General features: G+C 42.8%; 1 protein-coding gene across 2 annotated transcripts; it reads right to left on the bottom strand.

Annotated features, from left to right (window-relative positions):
• Positions 1 to 312: 312 nt before the first annotated feature.
• On the bottom strand, positions 313 to 24,356 carry LOC116916009 (potassium voltage-gated channel protein eag). 2 transcript variants are annotated; one of them, XM_032921184.2, is made up of 11 exons: positions 21,756 to 24,356; positions 16,820 to 16,920; positions 16,257 to 16,389; positions 15,629 to 15,757; positions 15,011 to 15,144; positions 13,078 to 13,473; positions 9,496 to 9,919; positions 7,971 to 8,170; positions 6,566 to 6,818; positions 4,447 to 4,643; positions 313 to 3,469 (listed from the first exon to the last, which is right to left on the bottom strand). In XM_032921184.2, the coding sequence occupies exons 1-11, from the start codon at positions 21,832 to 21,834 to the stop codon at positions 2,231 to 2,233; spliced, it is 3,285 nt and encodes a 1,094-aa protein (XP_032777075.2). In that variant the 5' UTR covers positions 21,835 to 24,356; the 3' UTR covers positions 313 to 2,230. The 2 variants fall into 2 exon arrangements, with proteins under 2 accessions (XP_032777075.2, XP_045024581.1); XM_045168646.1 differs by lacking the exon at positions 21,756 to 24,356 and adding an exon at positions 19,747 to 19,873.
• Between the last annotated feature and the right edge of the window lie 52 nt (positions 24,357 to 24,408).

Genomic DNA, 24,408 nt, shown 5'->3' with positions numbered 1-24,408 from the left:
TGAGTATATTTAAAACGAGTTCGGATTGATGTTTAAAAAAAATATGGGAAAAAGAAAAGGTCAGTAACAGCTGTGCGCGCATCATATTTGCTTTTATACGGTTTCTTCTTCCCAAGTATCTATACATATTGTCAACGTTTCATCTGATATTGACATTGAGGACGTATATCAGCTGGTCAGACGCAAATACTATTACGTAAACACGTGAATCTTTGCTGCTCCTTTTGACTGTCTTTCGCCGTATTTGTCATCCGATCTTCATCGTGTCGTAAGATTTAAAAACAAAATGGTCAGCAATAATGAACTCGTAGATTCAGATCGAACGGTTGTGTATGATGCATTTATGTACATATCAAATTGTAAAATACAAATGCAGTGATAGTGAGTGGTATATAGGTAAATAGGTAATAGTACACATCAGAGCGTCTATACAGACAACAGGCGCCTATATATTCAAATAAAGAGAAAACATAGATATGATGGGACACGGACAAAATGAGTTTTTCTTAAATCAATTTCAATTTGTAAACCAGCGAGAAGAAAAGGTAAAAGTCAATTTTAGAAAAATGAAAAAAAAAAAGAGGCTTGGAAACTGAGGGATGTCTTATGATGGCCGGACGTGGCGTAAGATGTTATGCAATGATTTTTCTTTTCGTCTACTTGAATGGTCCCTCTCCAAAAAAAACTATGGCTGCCCTCTATTCCTCTCTCGTTTTGACTTGCTTCCTTTGTATAAATTCGATCTGCATCTAATAGCGTCTCCCCCTGGATTATGAATGAACACACAATGCCAAGAGATTGCGCTTATGTTTTTAACTGTATATAATCTACAACAACGCATATAGTTTGAAAGAGAGTTTTGGTTGTGTTTTGCAATGTGTGCCTGTGATGCTGTTGTCCCACAAAAGTCGTTCCTATTCATCCTATTCATCCTTAGAGGGCTTATAATTTTATTGAAGAGAGTGGACGGATCGATATTGTTGTTTGATAAACAGCCTTTCTTTATTTTGTTCCTCTGCATGCAAATACTTATATGGCTGAAGGAGCGCAAAATAATGCCCTATGTTCGAGACCAATTTTATCGGTTTCCTTCCTCTCTCTCTTTCTCTCTTTCCCGTTTTTATCTTCAACGGATGTGTTTTGCTTTCCGAAGGCTAAACGCAGAGCTTTTAAGTGAGTTAAAAGTATAGGAAAAATAAAAATCATATGGAAATAGAAAAAGACAAATGCCCAATTTTCTTTCCCCCTTTTTTTCGTTTACAGACTTGCAGGTGGGGTAAGCAGCAGAGAAGAATTTTATTTTCAGGGTATCAACCAAAATGATAACTCGTTCACGCTAATACGCGTTCGCTAAGCTTCTCCAAACTTATAAGCTCCCGCGCTCTTTATTCTCACGCAAACTCGGCTGATATACGCTCCAGTAGACTAATATCATTTACAGAGAGGCTCATCTTGCATAGAACACAGAACGGAGAGAGAGGAGATGTACAAAATGTTTTTCGTTTCCTTCATTTTCTGTGATTCGTTTGGCTTTTTTTTTTATTCCAGATTTTTGAGAGGGAGAGAGGTGAGATTTGCATCAAGCTCATATCAATAAAGTACCTCAAAAATTAGGCGCCGAGCTATTCGAAATCAAAGGCGAATAGACTAGAAATGTACTAAGTTCAAAAATAGGAAATGAAACAAAGAAAAAAAAAATGGGATTGAATAAAATTCCACGACTCAAAGTTGAGCGCTCACTAATTGATCGTGTTGAAAAATTGGGAATTAATTATAAAGAGTAAATAGGTAAAAACATAAATAGTGAGATGATTTAAAAAAAAAAAGGGAAAACAATGGAACCGGAGTAAACACGCATAATGATAACAACATTTAAAAAGGGAAAAAAAGAGAGCGGGATGAAAAACAATTGAAGACTAGAGAGGAAAATAAGAAAAGAAAAAAAGAATAATAAGTTACACACGTCATTTCATGATTGCATTCTGTCTCTTTGTGATGACGTAACATTATGTACATGTGTGTATGTATAGATAATAGAATCAAAAACTTCAATTCAAATTGAGATATAATTGTGTGTGTAAGTCCATTCTGAGTCGGATCTCTCTGTCTCTTTATTTGCCACCTCATCCAACCAATTATTGATCAAAAAATTATTACCATAAGTTTCAAGAATTATTGTTTCCTTTTTTTTTTTTTGTTATTTCACTCGCAAAAAAACAAAATCAAACTGTCAGACATACTCTTGAAATTGTGTCGTCAGCTTGTCGCCCGTTCCCGCCGACCTCGGACGGCTTCGACTTCGAGTGCCACCGGCGCTGCGTCCGGTCGGACGTGAACTAGCGCCACTATCGATGTCAATAGCTACAGGGGTCGTTGTCGCATCGACGTTAGCCGGCACGTTCAAAAACGGTTGCGTCGATAAAGAGGGCGCCACGTCTGATGGAGCGGGAGCGACTTGAGCGTGACGGACGCGGCCACCGGGCGATCGGGCGCTCGGCAGAGGTGGAGGTGGCGGTTTGACGGGCGTGGCCGTGGCTGCCGCAACGCTGGCCGGCGTCAAACGGACAAGAATTTCGCCCAGGATGTCCTCCAATCGCGACATTTTGTGATTAATTCGCTGGACTTCGCTGCGGACCTCTTGTTTGAGCTCTGTGAACGACTCGATGATGGACGATGAATCCGACCTGGTCATCTGCCGCTGCGAATGGCTAGCGGGCGGATTGTAATCCGCAGACACGGTTGTGCTGAACGCTTGGCTGGCTGTAAGCCGGCTCCGATCCAGCGGAAGGGCTTCGTCCACGCTCGTTTCCTGTCTCTCCGGCACTCGACTCAACTTGGGATGGATTTTGTTGCCTGAGCCGGCCGATTGCGCTCGACCGCTCGCCGTCGCTGTTTCCATCATTTTCAAAGCGGCCGTCGCTGCGGGATTGGCTGTCGCAGCAGTTGTTTGCGTACTCCCGCTCGGTTCGCTCTCCTGTACAGCGTCGCTAGAGCCGGAACTACCGCGCATCATTCTACCCCATTTACTTTTCGCCGAACTGGCCCGAGATCCGCTCGACGCTGTTTCGTCTTCCTTGACGGCTTTCACGAGTCCAATCTTCTCCCGACGGGGGCTACTACTTCCCGAACGAATGTGCTGTTGCCCAGCGGACAGGTCGAATTCTCCCGACAGCTGATGTTGAAGCAATTCACCGCGTTCCACATCGCGGCCGCTGTGGCTCGGCGTCCCGGCCTGCGAGCCGCACGGACCGTTGCTATTGGCGTTGCCCGCGGTGGGTGCCGGAGTACTCGACGGAGGCGCACCGATGCCGGATAGAAGATTGCCGGAAGAAGTCGATCCTCCTTTACGGAATCGAGAGAAAATTTTGCGCACCAAATGGTCTTGACTTTGGTCCAGTTTCGGCTCGTTTTTCCGCCGCTCCGCCAGTTCCTTCTCACGTTTCATGTCCGACACTTTCCGAAATATCAGCTGGTAACAAAAATAAAAACAAAAACAACAACATTATTATTACGTTCTCATTTGTTATAAAAACATTTGCGTTTCTCTTTTTTGCTGCCGATGTTTGGGTAGGAAAAGTCACTCGGACTTCTTGCCCATCACGAGGGTCTTTGCGTGTGACACAAAGAAAAAAACCATAATAAAACAAAAGAAGGAAGGAAAAAAAAAAGCGAGTGCTATATATATGTATGTTATACTAATACGCGTCAACGGATACGCCATACAAAGGCGACACACGTCGGCCCGGAATAGAAGGTTGATTGTATAGAAACACGATCGGTTTTTCGTAACGGGTCATCCCAAACGTCAGGCAAACTGTGAAACCTGCCTCTAACGCTAACGCAGCCAATCAATTATACAGCAGACATTGTCTTCGACTTACACAACCTCTGGCGGACACTTATTTTTACAGCCTTATGTATACGGTCGAATTGTGTATCGTACATGATGGCAATAACGTAATGATCAATGCACTTTTTTAATAAATTTAACAGACCGGACATCTAAAATTCAATGGCCGTCGTCTATCGTATAGACTATATACGGGCAGGTCTACGTGCTATGCTCGCAAATGACGTAAAAAGGTGATGTGGGTGGAGGAAGACAAAGATAGATGGAATGAAAAAAAGGCCAATGGTTTGTTGTTTGTTTTTTTTTAGCGCAAACAAGGTAGAGAAAGGAACAACTCCTTTTAGTTGGATCCCTCCGCCAGGTTTGTTGTTGCGACGGGCGGAAAGGCACACACATTCAAATCGATATGCATATATTGGATTACGTCGGGGAGCGACGAGTCGGAAGCCAACTCGATAATGACGTACATACGAAAAAGAAAACAAAAAAATGGAAGGCGATCCCTTTTTCGAGTTTTTACTCGTTAGGTTACGAAAAGGATGAAAGGGACGACGTAAAAAGATGAATAAAAATCAAATGGATTGGCTTTTTCTTACTCTGTGCCGCAGATTGTAAGTGAGGATGAGATTGCGGGCAAAGGAATTGGCGAATGCGTGATAGAAATCCAAGACTTCGATGAGCTTGTCCCGTTTGATGGCGTGCAGATCGCAATAAGTCAATGCCCGCACGTTGGCTGCTGATTGACCCACCGTTCCTTCCTTCCAGAATGTGTCGCCGAAGACGTCACCTTTACCTGTTCCATTCCAAATGAAGTAAACAATCGAAAAGATATCAATTAATATTTGTTATATTGTGCACTCGTGTCTCCATATAAAACAACAACTGCAATTCAAGCTGATGCGATTGTGCAAGAAAAACTAGCGAGCCATAAATCGATCCTTACGTAAAGTTCACTTTTTCACATGACAAATACCTGTGGGAAAAGTAAACGCAATCGTAACAGTAAAAACCTCGTCAAAAAGAGTCAACGAGATCTTATAAAAAAAACAAAAACAAACAAGTTTTCCTTTCGACGTTCCCTAACTTGGTCTCCGTTATTTTAACGTTTATTGATCTCACCTGGGGAAAGCGAGAGGCAGATATAGTGTGTGTCTGTGTGTGTGTACGTACATTTTTTATTCCCCGTCGAGAGGCGGAGCACTTGCATAGTGCTTCTTTGATGTTTTCAGTCAAACTCTACACACGGAATAAAATATAGACTGCGCGTGTTATGGTGCCGATGGTTTGCAGTCGTTATAATATACGTCTACGTGAAACAACCCAGCCGGGGGAGGAAAAGAAGATCACCCGGTTGGAAATTGTTATATATATATATACCCTGAAGAAGAAAAGCCTTGATCGTCTCTTATTATATACACACACATGTGGGTGTGTGTGTACAGTGAGATGAAGAAGAAGTTTGGAACTCGAGCGAGTTCCATTGCTTTTTGTCACGCCGTTCTTTCACTCTCCAGTTACTCTAGTCACTCCAAAAATATTTTCTGCGCTTCAAAGCATTTTTTTCTTTCTCAGCTATTCCTCTCGTATCAACGAGCAAAGCACCGAGTGAAATTCTGATTTCAATCTCTTCTTTTTTATTCGCGTTTTACATATACTCTACGTGAATATATACGTACGCTCACTTATATCAAAGTATTCCATTTCTATATGGAGAGAACTAACCCAGCCGGTCTTTTTTCTTATTCAATGTACAGTCATAATGTACACACACTCGCACAAAATATGGCAGAATATTCGAATCATAAAATACACCCCTCTTTTTTTTTGGTTCAGTTAAAGAACATTTCATTCAAATGTTAACGATTTTTGGACGCACAAAGAAAGAGATCAACTATAATGGAGTTCTTTTAACAGCCATCACATTTGTGTGCGTTTATTATAGCAAGCTGGTAAACGTTAAATAGCGCAGCTATTAAACTCTGCGTACAGTTATATACTTCCCGAGGCTATTATAGGGCATTACACGCGGGCGTCCGTGTACAGGGCGGACAGCGTGAAATAAAGACACGAGCTCTTAGCCGGACAGGCGATCACGATTTTCTAGTTTTCTCTCTCTCTTTTTCGCTGTTTCTAATGGGAATTTAACGACCACCGGTACTCCCCGCCTTTTATATAGCCATACACACACACACACAGATATACACGGAGCCAGTTGGACTAATTACACCGGCACCGCAACAGTATAGAACCGGACCAAGCAAAAAAACAAAAAGAAAAGTTGTGTTTTGCCATTGTTGGAAAATAGGTCCGGGCAAACTTGGAAACAGCACGCACATCAAAGTCCCGTCTTGCTGTTGTTTAGTCCCGCGTGTTTCGGCAATCGTTCTCATATAGACAAAAGGTTAACGACTTGTGTCTCTCTGTTGTCCGCCTCTTTGATATACACTGAATGACGGCGTCCAGCATCGATCTCTTAACCCCTAATTCCCATTGAACTATTCTATTTTAAGGTATGTGTGTTTTCTATCCCCCCAAAGAATAAAATGGCCGTCATGCAATGGGCCGTTAAGATATAACGTCATCGATCCTTTTCACGAGAGAGCCATCCGTGCTGGGAAGCAGTTTTGAATATCAAGTACAAGTTTCAGAAGACTATCTACATCTTTGCATATACACGATAATGGTTTTGAGGTAGGGAATGTATTCGATTCTTACCCAAGATGGCGACGACCTCATCGTCCTGGATGACCTCTAACGAGCCCGTGACAATGAAGCAGAGCGTGTCGATAGACTCGCCCGTATGATACAACAAATCACCAGGAGCTGAATGAGCCATTGTGAAATGCATAGCTAAGGCTCTGAGGCATCCGTCGCTGGCCAACCGGAATGCTGGATGCTCGTTGAACACCTTCCGATTGAGGTGGACGCAAATGTCGGCCTTCATGTCTTTCGGGCAATAATTCAACACCTAGTTGATGAAGATGTCGCCATTGTTTTATGTCCCCAATCGTGTCAGCGGATATTCACAGGACAAATATGAAATGCAAAATGCAAAAGAACATTAAGGAGGGAAAACTTAAACTCAGGTGAAATCATTTACTCTGCGCAATACTATACGAATTTTACGGTCACACTATTTGGGCCATGGACGTTCGTGTCTACTACCCATCTCGACCAACGCAAAGAATAGGTGCCACAATAAAAAATAACAAAACAAGTATTTCTCTTATTTTTTTTTTAAATCCATTTTGGCGACGTCTCCGACGCTGTCTAAAATAAAAATTGGGTCAGCGGGACTACCGGGCTATATAGCAACCTTTCTTCTTTCCCAATCCATTAGCAGGTGCCAATGCGTGCCATGGGGGTAATCCCGTCCAACAAGAAAATCTATAAACCACAACGCCAGTAAGAAAGAAGCGTTGCTGGAACAGGTTTATGGACAAAAGGGAGGTGGAATAACGGGAAATGCCGAATGAGGATTGATACAACCGAGTGTGTATACACATACAGGAGAATCGGGATAGAACAGACAGAAACATCAAGGGGAATCCGGGACGCCGTGGGCGATCGATGCGAAAATATACACGAGGGGTCCCGCAAGTTCGCCACCGCTGAGAGCGCCGTCTATTTCGTATGCAAACACGGACGCGGCTGCATCAGAGCCCGTAGCCACTTTGACGCGCTCAAAACACGGAGGCAAAAGGAGGAGGAGAGACTATACATAAAACGTATGCAAAACAATGCGCGCTGGCAGTTTGGGGAAAACGTCGTTTTGCCCTTATAGACGGCGGCAGCGGGAGCGGGACGGAATATATTTAGAATAGCCTAGGGGCCTATGGCCGCTGCACAGTTAGATTTTGAAAAGGGGAATTTCTTTGAGAAAAAGGTCAATCGAATTTGGTGTGGCTTGTTATTTTTAGAACGTAGGCGGAATGAAAAATGAACGAAAAAGGAAAGAACAAAAGGGCAGGTGAAATGTCCCGCACGGATGGGACAGCCAATCATTTCGCCGGCTTGATTAGATTTCGTTTTTCTTCAATTTCATTACTTATAAATTAGTTTACTGTGTAATAGCGTTGGGTGATGACGTATATATAGTATAAAAGAATTGGTTTTGTACCATGCACGTATCCAGTCCTTTGGACATGGCCCAGGTGGAGACGACGTAATCCATGACGCGTTCGGATAGCGCACGCGGAACTTCGTTCAATTTCATGAACTCGCGTACGTTGTTGAGCATCTCGTGATACTTGGCCGTCGCTGATGTCATCTGCTGGATGATGGTCGTTACGTGACCGAAGATCGTAGCGTACAATAAGGCTGAAATTTTTAAAATTTTAAAGAAGAAACAATAAGCCTGGAAAATTTGATTTGCATCAAATGTCATTTTCAAATGAAATGTTAAAAACAATTTTTTTTTTTTTTGTATTGATCGGCCCCGGTTTACTAGGCAAAATAAGGGGCGATAAGCAAAACGGGTGACGTGATTATGATTAATGATGATAGATTATTTTTATATTTATATATTTTCTTTGAATAAAAAAAGAAAGAAAAGAAACTGATTTACGGCCTGCGGTAACGCCCTTTATCTCTAAAAGCGTCACGTAATCAAAAGTTAGACTATTTCTCTTTTTGTTACATATTTCACCACTCCTAGAAAAGAAAAACAACGAAAGGTAGATCAGATTTGGGAGGGCAGAGTTGACCGCAAGCCTAGCACGCTATCGGCAAGCAAGTCACGCCATCAGCGTGATAATAATGGAAAAAAGAAAGACCGTACGCCTTGCACGATAATTCCGTGTCACATTCACCGCCCCTTTTCTTTGTGTTAGCATTTAAAAGAAATTCATTCAAATTAAGTATATAGCACGTCAACCCCTCCGACGCTGTGTCGATGCTTCAATGAATTGCCTTTGCGCCCTCCACCAAAATAAAATAAAACAGTTTCATAAACAAATGTATCGATTTGAAAAAAATAAATAAATAATTCATCATTATGTTTGTTCCTATACATAAACTGACGCGCCCAGCCATATCTTTTTCCCGTCTTTCGCATTTTCTCTTGTGCTGGTGGGGCGTCGGAGCGCGTCAAATTTCCGCTTTTGCGTGGCTCCTGATGATTGCCGTCGCATTATATACGTCCCAACATCTGGACGGAGGGAGACGCCCCATGATTAGTTCCACGTACAAATAGAGAGCTAGCAGAGATTGAAAAAGATAACTGGGCCGAAATCAAATAAGGGCTCTGTGTCTACGGGAAAAAAAGAAAAGAAATGGAAATCCTTGGAAACTTTAGTCGATTCAATCCGTGCGGAGGATGATGAAAAAGAGAAGAATCCCTTCCATGTTTGTTTACTACGTGTTTATATACTCGCATAGCGCTTTTCAAGAAGAGTCGTAATCGAATTTAACTATCTGGGAATGATCGGGCAGCCGCAGCTGCTGGATCTTCTCACACGGATAACTTGGCCCTGAAATATCCGCATACATCCGTTTTCGCTGTGGAGCAGTCGGAAGACGAAACGGAACCAAACGATTTATACGCGGCGAGTATAACATAAGACACACCCTAAGCTTTTTTTTTCAATTCATATGAAATGTATAGCGTGTTTCAATTCTCTGTCTCTGTGTTTAAAGATACTCACATCCGATAATCATCATGCAGGTGGTGAATATTTTTTCGTTGTCGGTTTCAGCGGCGACGTTGCCGAAACCCACGCTCGTCATGCAAGTCATCGTGAAATAGAGCGCCGTGACGTACATGGTCTTGCGGGCCGGCCCGTTGACCAGTTCGGGTGAATTGCTCTGATTGGACCAGACGTAAGCGTACGGTGATTGTGTGACGTTGGCCAGCTTCCATAACCAGCTGTACTGGACACCATTGTCGGCGTCGGAGCGTCCGATCGAGTACCAAATGCAGGCCAGCCAGTGGGCCACCAGCATGTAGAAGCAGAGCAATAAAATCAGCATAGCCGCTCCGTACTCCAAGTAGCGGTCCAATTTGCGCACCACACGGCCCAGTCGCAATAATCGGACCACTTTCAGAGCGCTGAACAAACTCCCGATACCCTAAATGGAACAATGACAAAGGGACACTCAATTAAGTCAATGTATATTCATAGTTTAATTGGCTTATGTGACGACTTGAATTTTTATCGGACTTTCATTAGGACTATAGCGTTTCTTGATTAAGAGTCTATATGCGAAGAGCTAAGTTTGGAAAAAAACAAACAAAAATTGAATTAGATCATCGCGTTCAAGAATGCAACGAATGTTAATGACTTTTGGCTGGGGCCAACAGCGGACCTTATGAACTGTGTGGCCACTTCTGTTTGACGTTTTTCAGGAAAGGAATGTAACGATGGCGAGGACAACCTGTCTTATTTTGACACCAAGTCCGTTCGTCTTACAGAACTTAATTTTTATTATTTCTCATTTTTTGCTCGACGTCGCTACTCCCATTTATTTTGCTCCCCTTTCTTTCACATTACATCCTTACTTTACGCATATCCATTATTTCTTGCTGTTCTCTTTTTTTAAAAAAATATATATACGTATGTTGCATTTTTTCCCCCTACCCTTCCATTCGACCGGAACATTGATCTCGTTCCACCATGCGCTCTATTTATATAGTAGCGCACGACTGAAAGGAAACCAATGAGGAATAACACGGGGCGTGTTCATCCCTCAACAGCCCGTTGTTATTATTACGTATTGCTACACACCCCTTTTCGCTGTTGGTATCATAGTACATATGCATAGATCAATCGACGAGTTCGGCCATCTATACACCGACCGTCATCATATCGGAACACTGGCTAACGAGAGATCCGTCCGACATCAACAAACATCGTAGGTGGATAGGGTGCGGCCATTGTTAATATACACGCATCGAATATAATGGCTAGCCCCGACCATTGAGGGGGGAAGATATAGACAGGCAAAGCGATCGAACGAGGTACGTACGTGAGCAAGGTATACACACATATTTGTACAAGGTAACATTATACACACAACGAGTAGTGGACGCTTGAGCCTAGTTCATAATACAATGATGGACGGACGCGTTGCAAGCGAAAGGCCATCTAAACAATGGGGGGGGGCATTGTGAGGTGGCGATAAAAAGGGGAACCTGCTGGTCTCGTTGGGTGCGATTCCCAGAATGCTAAGCACACGGGCTTTTTATTCTCGCTCGTTTTGTTGTTACTTTCACTACTGAGACAGAGTTATTACACACACTATGTGCGTACAATATTATCTCTTTTCCCTTTTTCACGATGCTATATTCTGTTGTTGTTATTATTGTTGTATAGTCCACATCGTGGGGTTTTTTTTTTCCCGCCCTATGGTGCGGGAAACTGGTCCGGCTGTTGGCCTCCCCTCAATTATTTGCGTTAGATTTGTAGTTGCTGAGTGCGTACTATCCAAACTTAGTAGGCGACTAGATGTACATGACAATGGGCATTTCTAGAGTCTGCACCAGCTCTCTCCCCCTTTTATACAATAGCTGGGCGTATAAAGTTGCACCAGCACTGTCTGCTGCGTGTTTGCTTCTGCTTTGCCTCCCCCCCCCCCCCTTTTTTTGCTCACCCCGGATCGATGCAAGAAGTTCCACTGGATTTTTTATACGCGCGCGTTCCGGCGGGAGAGAAAAGAGCTGTATTGCTCGACCATGAAAATACGCTGCTTCTGCTACATCTTCTTTCTCCCCACCCCCTTTTCTGTTTGTTGTTGCTACTCTCATCGTTTTCTAGCTGTTATACATGTTTTACGAGCTAGTAGTAAATAAGGGGAAGGCGGAAGGCGAGTAAAGAAGACGAATCCAAAGTGGTCTAGTGGGGATGAACCGCTCTGTTGATATTTAAGAAGCAAAGCTATACGTCCTCGCGCTCCATGTTGTATAACACATGGAGTTATAACCCACCCCTTGACAGGCAGCACGAGCGTCTAAACGGGCAGATAACACGAGCTGTTGTTTCGTTTGCCTTTGAGGGACAGATTGCATCATCAATCTATTGGAGCTACTAGTGGTGCTACTGAATTTTAATTCTTTTCGTGGATGTCGGAAAAATATTGTGGGATAAATTATCGAACTGCACTCACCGCGCGGATGGATCGTTAACGTATGGGAATTGGGGAAAGCCCTTGATTAGTGGGACTCGGTTCAATCAATGGCGGAAAAAAAAAAAAACAGGTCACAAAGAGGCGACTCTTGAGACCATAGAAAAGAATTGCGCCGTTTAGATATCTAACCCATTTTTTTTTTGAAACTCCGGATAGAACTTTTGCTATCTTACGTCAAGCTCGCTGTTTGTCTAGTCCACAGTTAACTTTCAATCGAATTAACAGTTTATAAGGAAGAGGGGGGAAAGAGCCGACCAGCATTTCGCAATGCGTCTGAATCCGCGATTGCTGCTGATCTCATTAAAAACGAGGACACGAAACAATCGCCGACTAAAGGGTCATTTTGCATTCACTGTAAGAGGGGCAAGAGAACGGACGATGTCAACGGCCACTTGGCAAACAGATGAGGGATAGACGAGAGCAAAAAAAGAAGAAGAGCGGCCTTCTCTGATTATTATCGTTTGCCACTGTGTCCTACCATAAAGGACAACCAGTAAATCGCAGCGTATGCAAAAGCATGATCATCATACAAGTTTGGGCAACTGAAACGGACAGGGCAGTCAGGAGAAGAAAAGACCACATGATGGACGAGCGGGATGAATCGAGCCCATTACGTAAAGGGTTTTTTCGCACACAGCAGAGGCAAAGTAAAAAAAAAGAAGACAGTCGTCATCTGGATGCTGAGCTATTTTGGTCGGGCCGTCAGCCAACAATCTTGCTCACTTTTGTTCCTCACCATCTTTTTTATCCTTTTTGAAAAATAAAATAGAAAGAATTGCTATTCCCCGTCACGCTTGATTTTCTCATTCGTCGAACGAATACAGCAGAAAAGTAAATCAGAAAAAATAGAATAAAAATAAGAGTAAAAGAATGAAAGAAGAGCCATCACTATCTCAATGATTGTTCCATCTTCATTTAGCACACTGTCAACGAAAAGAATGTTGGTATATCAAGAGCCAATAGCGAAGAGCAGCTTTAAGAAAAGTCTCCCGAAATAGAAATGGATATAGTCTTTGCTATAGTTGCAGCAAAATGGCATATCCCAATTGAATTGGGAGCCAAAACAAATTCCCAATAAAAATCTTCATAAAAAACAAACTTACGTCTTCGTCGTGGTCGAACGCGTTGAAGACGTCGTAAGGCAAACAGGAGAGCAGGTCGATGATGAACCAGCTCTTGAGGTAGTTCATTCGGATGACTTTGGGGTCGGAAACGACTTCGCCGTTCGGTCCAACGAAGGTCGTGTGAAAATTGAGTACGATGTCGATAAAGAAGATGACGTCGACGATCGAATCGACCACCAGCAAACTAACGTCTTCCGACGTCTTATTCTTAAAGGCAACGTTGTAGGGCACCATGATGGCCGTGTAGAAGGTGAGGCACAGGATGATCCAGTCCCACAGGGCCTTAAAGGCGCAGTAATGCAGCAGGATGTGCGGCGGCGTTTTAGGTGCCTCCTGGCGGTACTGCGGAAGAACGTCCGCATTCAGGCTCATCATCTGTTTTACGTGATTCGTGAAAAAAGGACACACACACACACACAAAAATATATATTACATCCAATGAACACACCGCTGGTTATTTGCCCAGCAAAGAGATCATCGTGACACTTCCTTCCGTATTAGTAACATCCATTCACGATCCTATAATTTGTCTGCAATTTTTCACGTTGGCACAACTGTGCAGCAACAAACATTTCCCCGTAGACTTGTGTATCATTTCGGTGCATTTACTTTAGAAAGCTTCTGATATGTACTGTAGTAGTTACTTAACGAGAAAACAGTGTGGTGCCCTAAACACCCGCGTTCAGATCAAGACAAATAGTTTGCCCGCGTTTGATGTCGTGTGTCGCCCAGGGATTCCAAAAAAAAAACGTAAAATGGAGAGTTGTACAGCTAAATGATTCGTATCGTCTTTTTACGTGTACACACCAGAGTAAAAGAAGACGCAGTTCCATCTGTTTGTGTGGATGTTACGAGATGCGTGCCCAGCGTGAGTAGCAGAGACAATCGACCTCGTTATCTCTGCACGTGCCATTAGTTTAAGAAGCCTTTTTTTTTTGTTTGTTGTAGTTCTCTTTTGGCTACTTTCACGCAGAACATTGTTTCGTTAGTATATAGTTTTTTTATGGGGGGATTGCGAGATTTTGTTGTACTAGGGAATCCTCTTTCTATTATACAAAATGGTTTACACAAAATCCTTACCGGAAGATCAAAATTCATATAAAAGAAATGATTTAACAAATAATTTGTTGAGGGGAACAAGTGTGTGCGCAATGGCGTGTTAGTTTCACGAGTGCTGTTACGTAACCCTTTCTAATGCATGTACTTCTACATTCAGTGCCGTCGGCTATGCAATGCCGTTACGAGTCGAGCTCGTTAGAAGCTACACGTTCGTTAACAAGACGACGAAAGGGCGTCGTAGCGGCCAACGCTAATGATCTACCGTGTACGCACACGTCTTTCTGCATGCATACGCAATTAAAGACGACTGCACCTTTGTAGTCACGTCTATAATGCTAAAGTACACATAGCGCTCTATGCGAAACATGCGTGTCCACAGGCAGTTTCATATCCCAGGTGTGCGGCGTCGAGTGTGCGATATTCGTGTAACCTGCTAATGTCGTTGTCGTCACCGTTCAAACAAAAAAAAAAATGAAAATGGAGGTGAGGAGAGAAACTAAGCGACCGTGGGGCGTGTAACAAAGCCGCGCAGGGCGGGTAATAAATCATCGATTAAAAACTTACAACTACGGTACACACTGGCAATTGTCGGCCAGTAACGATCTAGGCAGTATACGTATAACGAAAAAAAAATATATAGCACGTCATTCCATCCGCAAATCCATCTCCCCCACCCCCCTTTTTCCTGCATTATTCGTTTCAGCGCCCCATAGTTACAACATACATTTGTACAACGATATGCTAATAATATAAGACGTGTTTATATAGTTAAGTATAAATACATAAAATCTTATTGCTGTGTTGATGACCTCGTTTATGTTGTTTAAAAAGTGTGTTGTTAAGAGAACCTTACGTGAGCAAAGTTGGACTGCTTATTGATGGCAGCCACTTCCTTCGTAGCGGCCGGGATGTGCGAGGAGAATTGCGAGACCAAAACGGTCCGGCTGCGTGTCACTGAACGGGCCAGTTTAGCGAACTTGCTCAGACCTTTTGTTGTTTCCACGGTGTAAATCATCCAGAACGAATGTATATTCACATGCAAAAGACAATAAGATAAATACAATTATTGATGGCCGTACATTTCTGTGTGTATCCTGACGAGATGGCAGTTTGGCCTCTTTTATTATTGACTATATATATTATAGTATAGCATGTTTCCTTATTAATGCATCATACATCATCATCTTCGCTGTACTACACAATGTACCAATAAGCTTTATTACGCGTAACCGCAAAGGGTATTGATATTTGATAGGTTATACCATGTATAGTGGCATGTAATATTTCCTCCCTTTATTTGTTTTGATGTTAACAAGGTGTGTCTTGCATCTCAGATATCTCCTATTTTTCTGTCTAACTATTTTAAATTTCATAACCATATCTACAGGTATGTTTAGCACATTAGAGTTGATGGTGAAACGTATAGGAAAGAAGAACCTTAATGTGGACAAGAAAAAGAAAACGCCATTACCTTTTGATTCTTCACTCTCGAGCGGCTGCTTGAGGGCGGTGATGTCGCGGAAAGTGCACAAGAAGAGGACGACGACGTCTCGCTCATTTTTAATGGGCGCTATCTGCAACAGCAGCCACAACGGCGAACCTGTGTATCCCCGATAACGACCAATTATGCAGTACAACCATAACACAACACACAAATAAGGAGGGGGGGGGGATCTAATCTACAAGGAGAATATATATTATAAAATAAGACTTTACCCCGGATTTTTTTTTTTTTTTTAGATAAAATAAAAAAGAGCAAAACAAAGACAGACACCCTCAGGAGAAATGATATACCATCCAATTTGGATCCCCCCCCCCCTTTTTTTCAGTTATGTATATTTGCCTACGCTTTTCAGTATTTTTTATACGTATATCAATGTTTCTCAAACAGAAACACTGATGTGCCATCAACCGGTGTATTCCGTAGCGGCCAAAAATAGAAACCATTTTTCCTGTTGGTCCCTCACAAAGGAAAATAATGTTGACAAAGAAACCCCTTCGGGATGAACAATGTCGGGATAAAAAGGAAGAAAAAAGAAAATGTTTAATATTTAAACAAAAAAAATAAATATATATTTAGAAAAAGTATAAAATCATACGGTTCTTCTTGTAGAGCAGAATCTCAAACTGGTCTTGAGTGTACTGCTCGAGGCACTCGTCCACCCGCTGGATCGTCTCCTTGTCCGTCATCTCGCCGCACATGAACGAACAGCGACACGATTTCTGCATCACCTGTATTTCATATAGACATTTGTACAATAGAACGAAACATTGATCCATCGATCCAACCAGAGAGCACATACAAAAATCATTAGCATTTACTGATGTGCTTCATCTCCATCGGCTTGTACACCCCAAGTAGCCTAGACGTACTACCGGGTATAGAGGAGCCCCTCTCTCTCTTATTATTTGTTAGGCTTCTTCGATAATCGATAACATGTATCTTAACTCCCCAATTCTCTCTGTGTAACTCTCTATTTTCATTTCTGATCTAAATGTACGGTGCTGATGTCTACATCTTTGCGATCTATTGAGGAGCACATAAAAACAATTGAACAGTATAACGTTCTAGTTCACAGAGAATTAGGTATATAGATAGATCGGATGTGTAGATTATTTTTTGACAAGTTGTAATGAAAACATGTGTGTTTTTTGCGTTTACTTCTGCTCGGTTGTAGCCAGAGATCTTGCAGAAGGATTCGTTGCAGTAGACGATGGGATAGTCGACGATTTGAGCGTTTGCCAGAAGGAAGCTGCTGTCGGCTGCGTAAACGTCAATCCATTGACGAGCACACGAAATTCGGAATCAATCAAAAAGGGGGATGAGCAAGTGAACATGTAAAAATAGAAGAGAGAAAAGAATTAAAAATATGACATGAATGATTATTTTTAGATGTTGTATACGATGTTGCGCAACAAGGAATAAAAGCCAACAGCCGCCAGTTTTAATTGGGACTTTTTTCCCCATCTAAACCCATTACGTAACGGGCGCGATTCATTCAAGAAAGCTTATTAGAAACGATAATTTTGCCCTTTTATTACACGACACGTACTTATATTCATAACTATTGTACCCGTGTCAAAGATAACTCCACTGTAACGCTCATTCACGCGTTCAGCTATCCATAACTTTACTAAATCAAAGAGGCCTGTATAATCTGAAGCTCTGGAGACACCATCGATTGGTCTCATTCTCATACAATGACGCAATGTAAGCCACTTATTCTAGACATTTCTCCCCATTACAAGGAGATCATCAGTAAGATCTACACATCTAATCACATTGACGCTCGATGATTCAATCTACGTTGAGCTGCTACTCCAACGAGTATCAAGTTCTCATTATAGAACATTGGAGATCCGTCACTTTGATATGCCCCCACTAAGATTGCGAAAGCCAAAAAGGCCACCCAACGTCCCCCCCCCCTTTTTTTGTGTTCTTTCAAAACACAAATACGGTTGCCAGGCAACGTGACGACGAAAGGATCTTTATGTTTTTCTTTTTTCTTATTACGGCAACAACAAAAACAACAGGCTACCATTGCTATCTATTTATACGGACAGGCGTCCGTTGCTTTTTCGGCTGTTGCTGGCCGGCACTGCCCGACAGGAAGAAGGACGTTTTGATTATTAAGTCTAGCACTGGTTGCTTGCAAAAGTGACAAAATTCACACATCAGTGAGTCAACCTCTCTTGGGTGTAAACGCACCCATGTTCACGATCCAGCTGTCGCTTCTTTCTGCTCGTTGCACCGTGTCAGCCGGACTGACGGACACGGAAAAAAAACAAAACAATCTGAAGAAAATTGCATCATCATCATCAAAAGTGATGTGGATTAACATTCACCGGATCCGTCGTTCTCTGTTTGTTCTTGGACAAATTCTCACAGAGTGTCTGTTGTCTGTCCTTTGAAATGGATCAACCGGTTGGAAAACAAAGTTAGCCGGGATTTTCTTTTTTCAAAGCGAAGACTGACGCAATTTACTTCAATTGTTGTAACAGCATCACGTAGCGTAAACAACAACATAAAAAGTGTGGCTGTTTTTGTCCCAGTTTTCTTTGTTTCCTTTTTCTCAGTTCTCGGAATCGAGAATCCGTATACTTAATAAAATATTCAGAGAGAAAGAGAAACATGTCAGAATTGTTGGAAATGACTGGCGGGATCGCCTGTAGGATTGAAGAAGCTTTTTCCCTGATTCAAAAAAGCCAGGGATCGTTCCATCAGCAAAGCGGTGGGCTGAGTCTATCTATACCGCACACACATTCCCAGTCTTGCTACTTTCACTCTCTCGTGCTAATCTCGACATTAAAATCGAATGCGTGCGTGTTAGACAGTCACCCGAAAATGAGGAAATGTCTTTCTCACGACTTGTTGTTGCACCTTATTCTCAAATTTTTTTATATACTTCTTTTCCCAACTTGCAATCTTGATTCGATTTTCACTCTTCATCCATCACTTTCTCTTGCTATCTCTTTGCACGACAAGCAATGTCTCTGCTTTGCATTTTTGTTTTTCCATCCGCGCACATTTGTTTTGTGTCTTTCCCGATCCAGCCTTAAATTCTTTGCAGTGTCGTCGTAGTTACCAGCGAGAAACAACAGGGGTTATTCAGAAGGAAGAAGATTGAATGATGGAATGACACTGAGGATGGATTTGACAGGATCCAGACTCCCGCATTTCCCCGTTGAACGAAAAAGAGGAAATAGAAAATATCCTTCCATTACGAAGCATATTGAGTCAAACTTATGAGAGAGCTTCACCTTAAAAGCTTTAAAGAGAGAAAAAAAAAAGAAACTATCCATCCGGAATCCATTAGACTTTTCGCCACCCCATTGTTGCGTTGCTTGTCCAGGCATTTAAAAAAGTCCTATGTCAACGAGCAACTAAATTCTTTTTTTAACGATTGTTGCGTGTTTCGGTTGGGGGACATGCTTTGCAATGGTAAACCATAAAAAGAATTAAGCCCAAAATAAATGTGTTCTTAGTAGGATGAATTTTAAAAAATGAAATAATAATTTTGGAAAGGTAGGAAATATTTGATTTTCAACTAAAAATGGAGAAAAGAGAACAACAAAAGAATGGGGTCGCTTAATGCAGTTTGCTCGTCGTTCCGGTTTGACGTTACGCGAACGCCAAATGTCGGATTGACATGTGCCTTTTTCCCCACCTAACTCAATCTTGTGGTCTAACTTATGCGCTGCTTCATTTACACGCATCTGGTTATTATCCTAACGCTTCAACACACCCGCATCGTGATTTATCAGCTGACCAACGACTCCGGTACACCCATCTACCCCCATCCGGAATTTCAGATTTGCTCTTTTGTGCCTTGCTTCCGATCAGCCCTCCTAAAGCGTTGTATTTTAATCGACTCGATTGCCTTTTTGTTGAGCCTACGATATTCGGCTTCAGGTTGCCGGCCCACCTCAATAATTCTGCCATAGCCAAACTATCCAGCGCGTTCGTCTGTCTTGCATAGGGAAAATCAATACCAAAGTATATAGCAGCAAGTCAACACGCGACGGTCAGCATAGCCACACCACATGCACACACACAGAGCTCGGCGTTGGCTACGTGTACATATATACCTCAAATCGGCCGAATAGGTGGAAGACTAGTTCGTCTATAACCTGGTTCTATTGGCACTCTACACAATCGAGAGACACACAAAACGGATGGCATCGTTCGTTTCTAAGAAGCGATACACTGTTGCCATACAACGTTTACATTCTATTGTATAGTGCTGGAAGTAAAGCGCTTAAATGAGATGAAAGCATGTGTCCCCCCGTTGCGTGCATTGCATCGTCCATATATTTTTTTTCTTTTTACTTTCTCCGGATAACTCCCAGACGGTCCTCGCCGCCTTGGTCGACTAAACCCTCCCCCACAGCCTCGTTCTCTTCGTGTGTGTGTGTGGGGTGTGCGTGAAAAGGAGAAGAAACTATTCTCCGGGTCTCCTGTTCTATTTTTTTCCACTCTCCTCCTTTCTCACTGGGGCACGAAACGCTTGTTGACTACAGTCTGGGACTTGCGTTTTCATCCCAACGTTTCGTTTTTCTTTCTTTTCTTTTTTGGCGTCGTCCAGCCGAACCGAAAACAGTTACAACTGTACGCGACCCACACGAGCGAAAAAACCAAAATGATGTTGCCATCAAAATAAAAACAGAAAGAAAAGGAATCCCTTACAAGAGAAAAAAAGAAAATCGAATGACACGACAACGAAAAAAAAATAAATAAAAAAAACGAGTCCCAAGTTTTCTGCGTGTCGCTTTCAAATGTTATCATTTCCAGGAAAGTTTCTTTTTTAATCAAACAAAAGGAACTGTGCGCGATGGCTTTCAACTGAATTAAGCCTCTAACTACACACACGGGGAGACAACGGGTGGACACCCCCCCCCCAGGCCAATGAATTTCAATATTTTTTGTATCCCTGTGTCTTTCCAGAAGATCGAGGAAGACTTGACGACGTCGGTCTCGGAGAACATAACCTCAGGTAAGAGATTGCAATTTGCGATGCATCCGTTCGGAACAGGACATCCTGGGAAACAAGTCTCTGTTGCTCTCTTTTGTTCTGTCATTCGTTTCCCTACCAAACCACTATACGTTCTATTTAGCTACCCTCTTCTGCTATTGCTACTACCTCACCCTTCGGTAAAGGAAGGCAAAAGACAGAGCCCTACCGGAACATCAAAAGGTTATTTCCTCCCACCGACGTATGTGTGTGTGTCGATCGATGGAAATTGATTCGTTCAACTAAGGCATATATAGCTGGACATTTTAGTCCGTTTATGTTGCCTTCTTTGTCCGTTGTACCGATGCTACCGTGTAATATATAGGACGAACGACTTGCGTGGAACATCCGACAACACGCAACCCAACAGTCGGAACGGTGACCACCTCCCCTTCTTCCCAATACATTTGGGGGTGTATGCACACTATCGTTCGTCCTTATGTGCTGTATAATACGCACGAGTGCGCACGACAAAAGCTCGTCGCCGTAAAAGGAAAAAAAAGGAAGAAAAAGGGGGAATAAAAACACACAAGAAAAAAGTCGATAACTTTCGGATGACATTTGCCGCTTGTCCTTTGAAAATGATGTTTTGTTGTGTGGCAGTTTAAAACAAGAAAACAAGCGGAATAAACATTCAAACGGTGGGCTATCTTTTTCTCTTGGAATTATTATTCTTTTCTAGACATTTACGTTGTTGTTCTTTTATTCGCTTTAGCTCGGGATAGTGCATAGTAAAAAGAATAGAAAAAAAAAGCCGTACTAGGTCGTGCACAGAACCTCTATTCCGCGTTTTATCGGCGCTGGCAGTTTAAATGGACGGCTACAAGAAAATAAGGCAAACGCGCAACCATCCATGACGATATTTAGGTCGAAATGTCAGAGACCACTGTACAACCGTATAGCCCTAATCTGGGCAGAGTGCTGGTCAACGTTTTGGGCCAGTCGCTCAATGATGATCACATCAAAGTCATCCGGAGAACGGACAGTCCAGCAAAGAATGTCCAACCATCAAGGGAAATGTTACTGAGTTCATCGATTAGTGACTAAGGCCTATCTTAGCTCTAAATTGTGTTCAGATGTACTCACGTTGTTGACTGCAACGGCGGATGATGTTCTCCAAGAAGGTGTTTTGCGGGGCCACGAGGCCCCGCCTTCCTCCCGGCATCACTACCTTGATACTGTTAATTTTCGAAATTTTGGTGGTTACACTGGCCGCCCCGATCAGCAAAATGCCACCATGGTGGGTGTGCTCACCAAGGGCAAAATAAACAAAAAAAATGGGGTAATACGAAAATCCAAGTCGTTGATTGCACCAGTCGCCTTGTCAATGATTCAGGATAGCACCAGAAAAAGAATTGAAAGACGTTAGCGCTACGCAAAGTTTGCAGCCAAAGTAGGTCTTGCAATGGGCGCAAGTATCAACACTCCATTATGGATAAGGTTTAGTTCGGTCCAGGTCTAGAAACTTGGCCGATGAGGCCGTGACGGTTCCCTCCGCAGCCAATATCCGGTGGCAAACTTTTCTTTTTCGACACGCACAAAAGGCAACGCACACTCGCCCACACCAAAGATAGCTCACCGGATACGTCAAGTAGGAATCCGGAAAGGGATTCAAAAATTATTATTAAATATTATTCAGAAAAACGCCGAACAGCACCGAATCCAAATTTTCTTCGTCCATTAGCCGACACCTTCTTCTCGGCCGGACATGATTGAAGCTGATAATTCTTTCTTCTGTTTTCCGTTGTTCTTTCACCAAACAACAGCCACACACACACACACAACAAAAGACAACAACTCCAGATCCCGCCAGATGTGATGGCTTCCCTTTTTTTTTTTTTTTTGGCTTTAATGTTTCCTTATGACATCCGGTGCACAGGGAAAGGCTGCAAGACCGTCAGGACAACGGGCTGACCTTTCCCTCCCTTTCGTCAACAGACAAACGCGTATGCGCCCGGAGTAAATTATTTGATTTGTTTTTTGGGTCACTCGATAAATATCGATTATGGTTTTTCAGCCATCTGCCATATTCAATTTTGTTTTCTTCTGAATTTCAAACGTCTATAACCGCAAAGCTTTTCAATGTCTTTTCTTTGTGGGTTGTTGCGGTAATTTGATCAAAATCTATTTGTTTGTTGCGGCTGTTTGGTTTGACTAGTTGTCGTTACATATCAGCAGCTGGTTGGTCTAGGCGTGTGTTTAATGCCCGAAGCGCCAGCCACGAGCGAGCGGATACAGTCATCGAGTAAACAAGATTACAAAGCCAAGACACTGGGAAGAAGGGCGACGTCGAGGTGGGAGGAGGTGGGTGTAGTAGGATTGCTTTTGGTTCACTGCACTGAGTGGCAGGGTGGAAATGAAAGTTTCCAGTTCACTCTTGGCCGCTGAACTGCCAATTGGATAATCGATAATAAGCGCTATATAGTCACTGGACACTTTGCATCCAATGATTTTACTGCTCATTACGATTTGTACATGCAATGACGTCGCGGTGACCGCGTGACGATGAACAGCCGTTGCAACGTCATGCTTGTTGCGGTACAAAATTCTTCCGCACTGGACAACGCAGAAAATACTTGCACCTTGCAAGGGTTCAGTCTGCACAACGGTCGATGGCTTTCGATCACACACAACCAAAACACACACACACACAACTAAAATAAATAAATAACGAAAAATGAAAATAAACGAAAAAAGAGGTAAAGCTAAAGAAGCGTTTCGAATGTTATCACTTCTGCAAACTTTCACGCACGCTGACGCACACGATATTGCATAGGCACATCCGTTTAGAGCTCTTCCGTTTCCTTCACTTTTTATCAAATATATCGTGGCTTCGAATTCGATCAAGAAAAAAAAAAATTTATGTATTTGATTTTTTCTGTTCGTCAGACGAAGCCTCTATTTTTGCTGGTGGCCGTGAGCGTGTAACTTTTGTCGTCTACTCTGTGCCGCTTCCGTGGCTAACTGTGGCCCGACCGTTCTAGCTCTGGCTGCCACTCTAGTTGTTCTCTCTTAGACGTACAACCAAAAACCCAGCCAGCCTACTACTACTATACTACTACCTTCGTCACGCACCACCCTATTCCACCACCCCCCGTCCACACCTCCCCGACGAAGGACGGAGAATCTGCTGCTTTTGAAACCACCCAGCCGACGTCTCGTGTGGATTCCACCCGGGAGCTGCGGCACGGCCACGCAACAAACAACACGAGGGGCAGAGAAAGAGGGAGAAAAGGCCAAAAAGAGGGCGAAAATGCAGAGCGCTTGCGTCGTAAGTAGCCTTCTTTCAATTCGTTTTGTTTCTTTTTTATTTTTTTAAACCGAGTTTCTGTGTATGCGAATCTACTTTTCCTGACGGCTATATTTTGAGGGGATCCGAAAATTCGTGAATTTATGTGTCACTAGAAAATCATTGAGTATTTTGGCCGTGATTCAAGTTGGAATTAGATTGCTGTTTACCCATCACCGGTTTGTTATCAATACTGTACTTGATGGAATCTGCTCAGAGGATTGGCTATTGGTGAATGACGAACTACGATTCCTGGAAGCCTGAAGACAAAATCAAAACTTTGATTTGATCGTCTCTTTAATTTGGCATTCGCAACATGGAACCACTCCAAGATTCATAATTTAAAAGTTAGGAGACGAAAACTTTTAGAATGAAAACCTCGTCAACAGTTCGAGTACGCCGGCCGTGCCCGGCAGCGTTCACGGAATTAATGCGCCTATGCTGACTGTG

The sequence above is a fragment of the Daphnia magna genome, linkage group LG2 (assembly GCF_020631705.1).
Source record: "Daphnia magna isolate NIES linkage group LG2, ASM2063170v1.1, whole genome shotgun sequence".
NCBI classification, from domain to species: Eukaryota; Metazoa; Arthropoda; class Branchiopoda; order Diplostraca; family Daphniidae; genus Daphnia; species Daphnia magna.
This window is presented reverse-complemented; position numbering and strand designations above follow the sequence as displayed.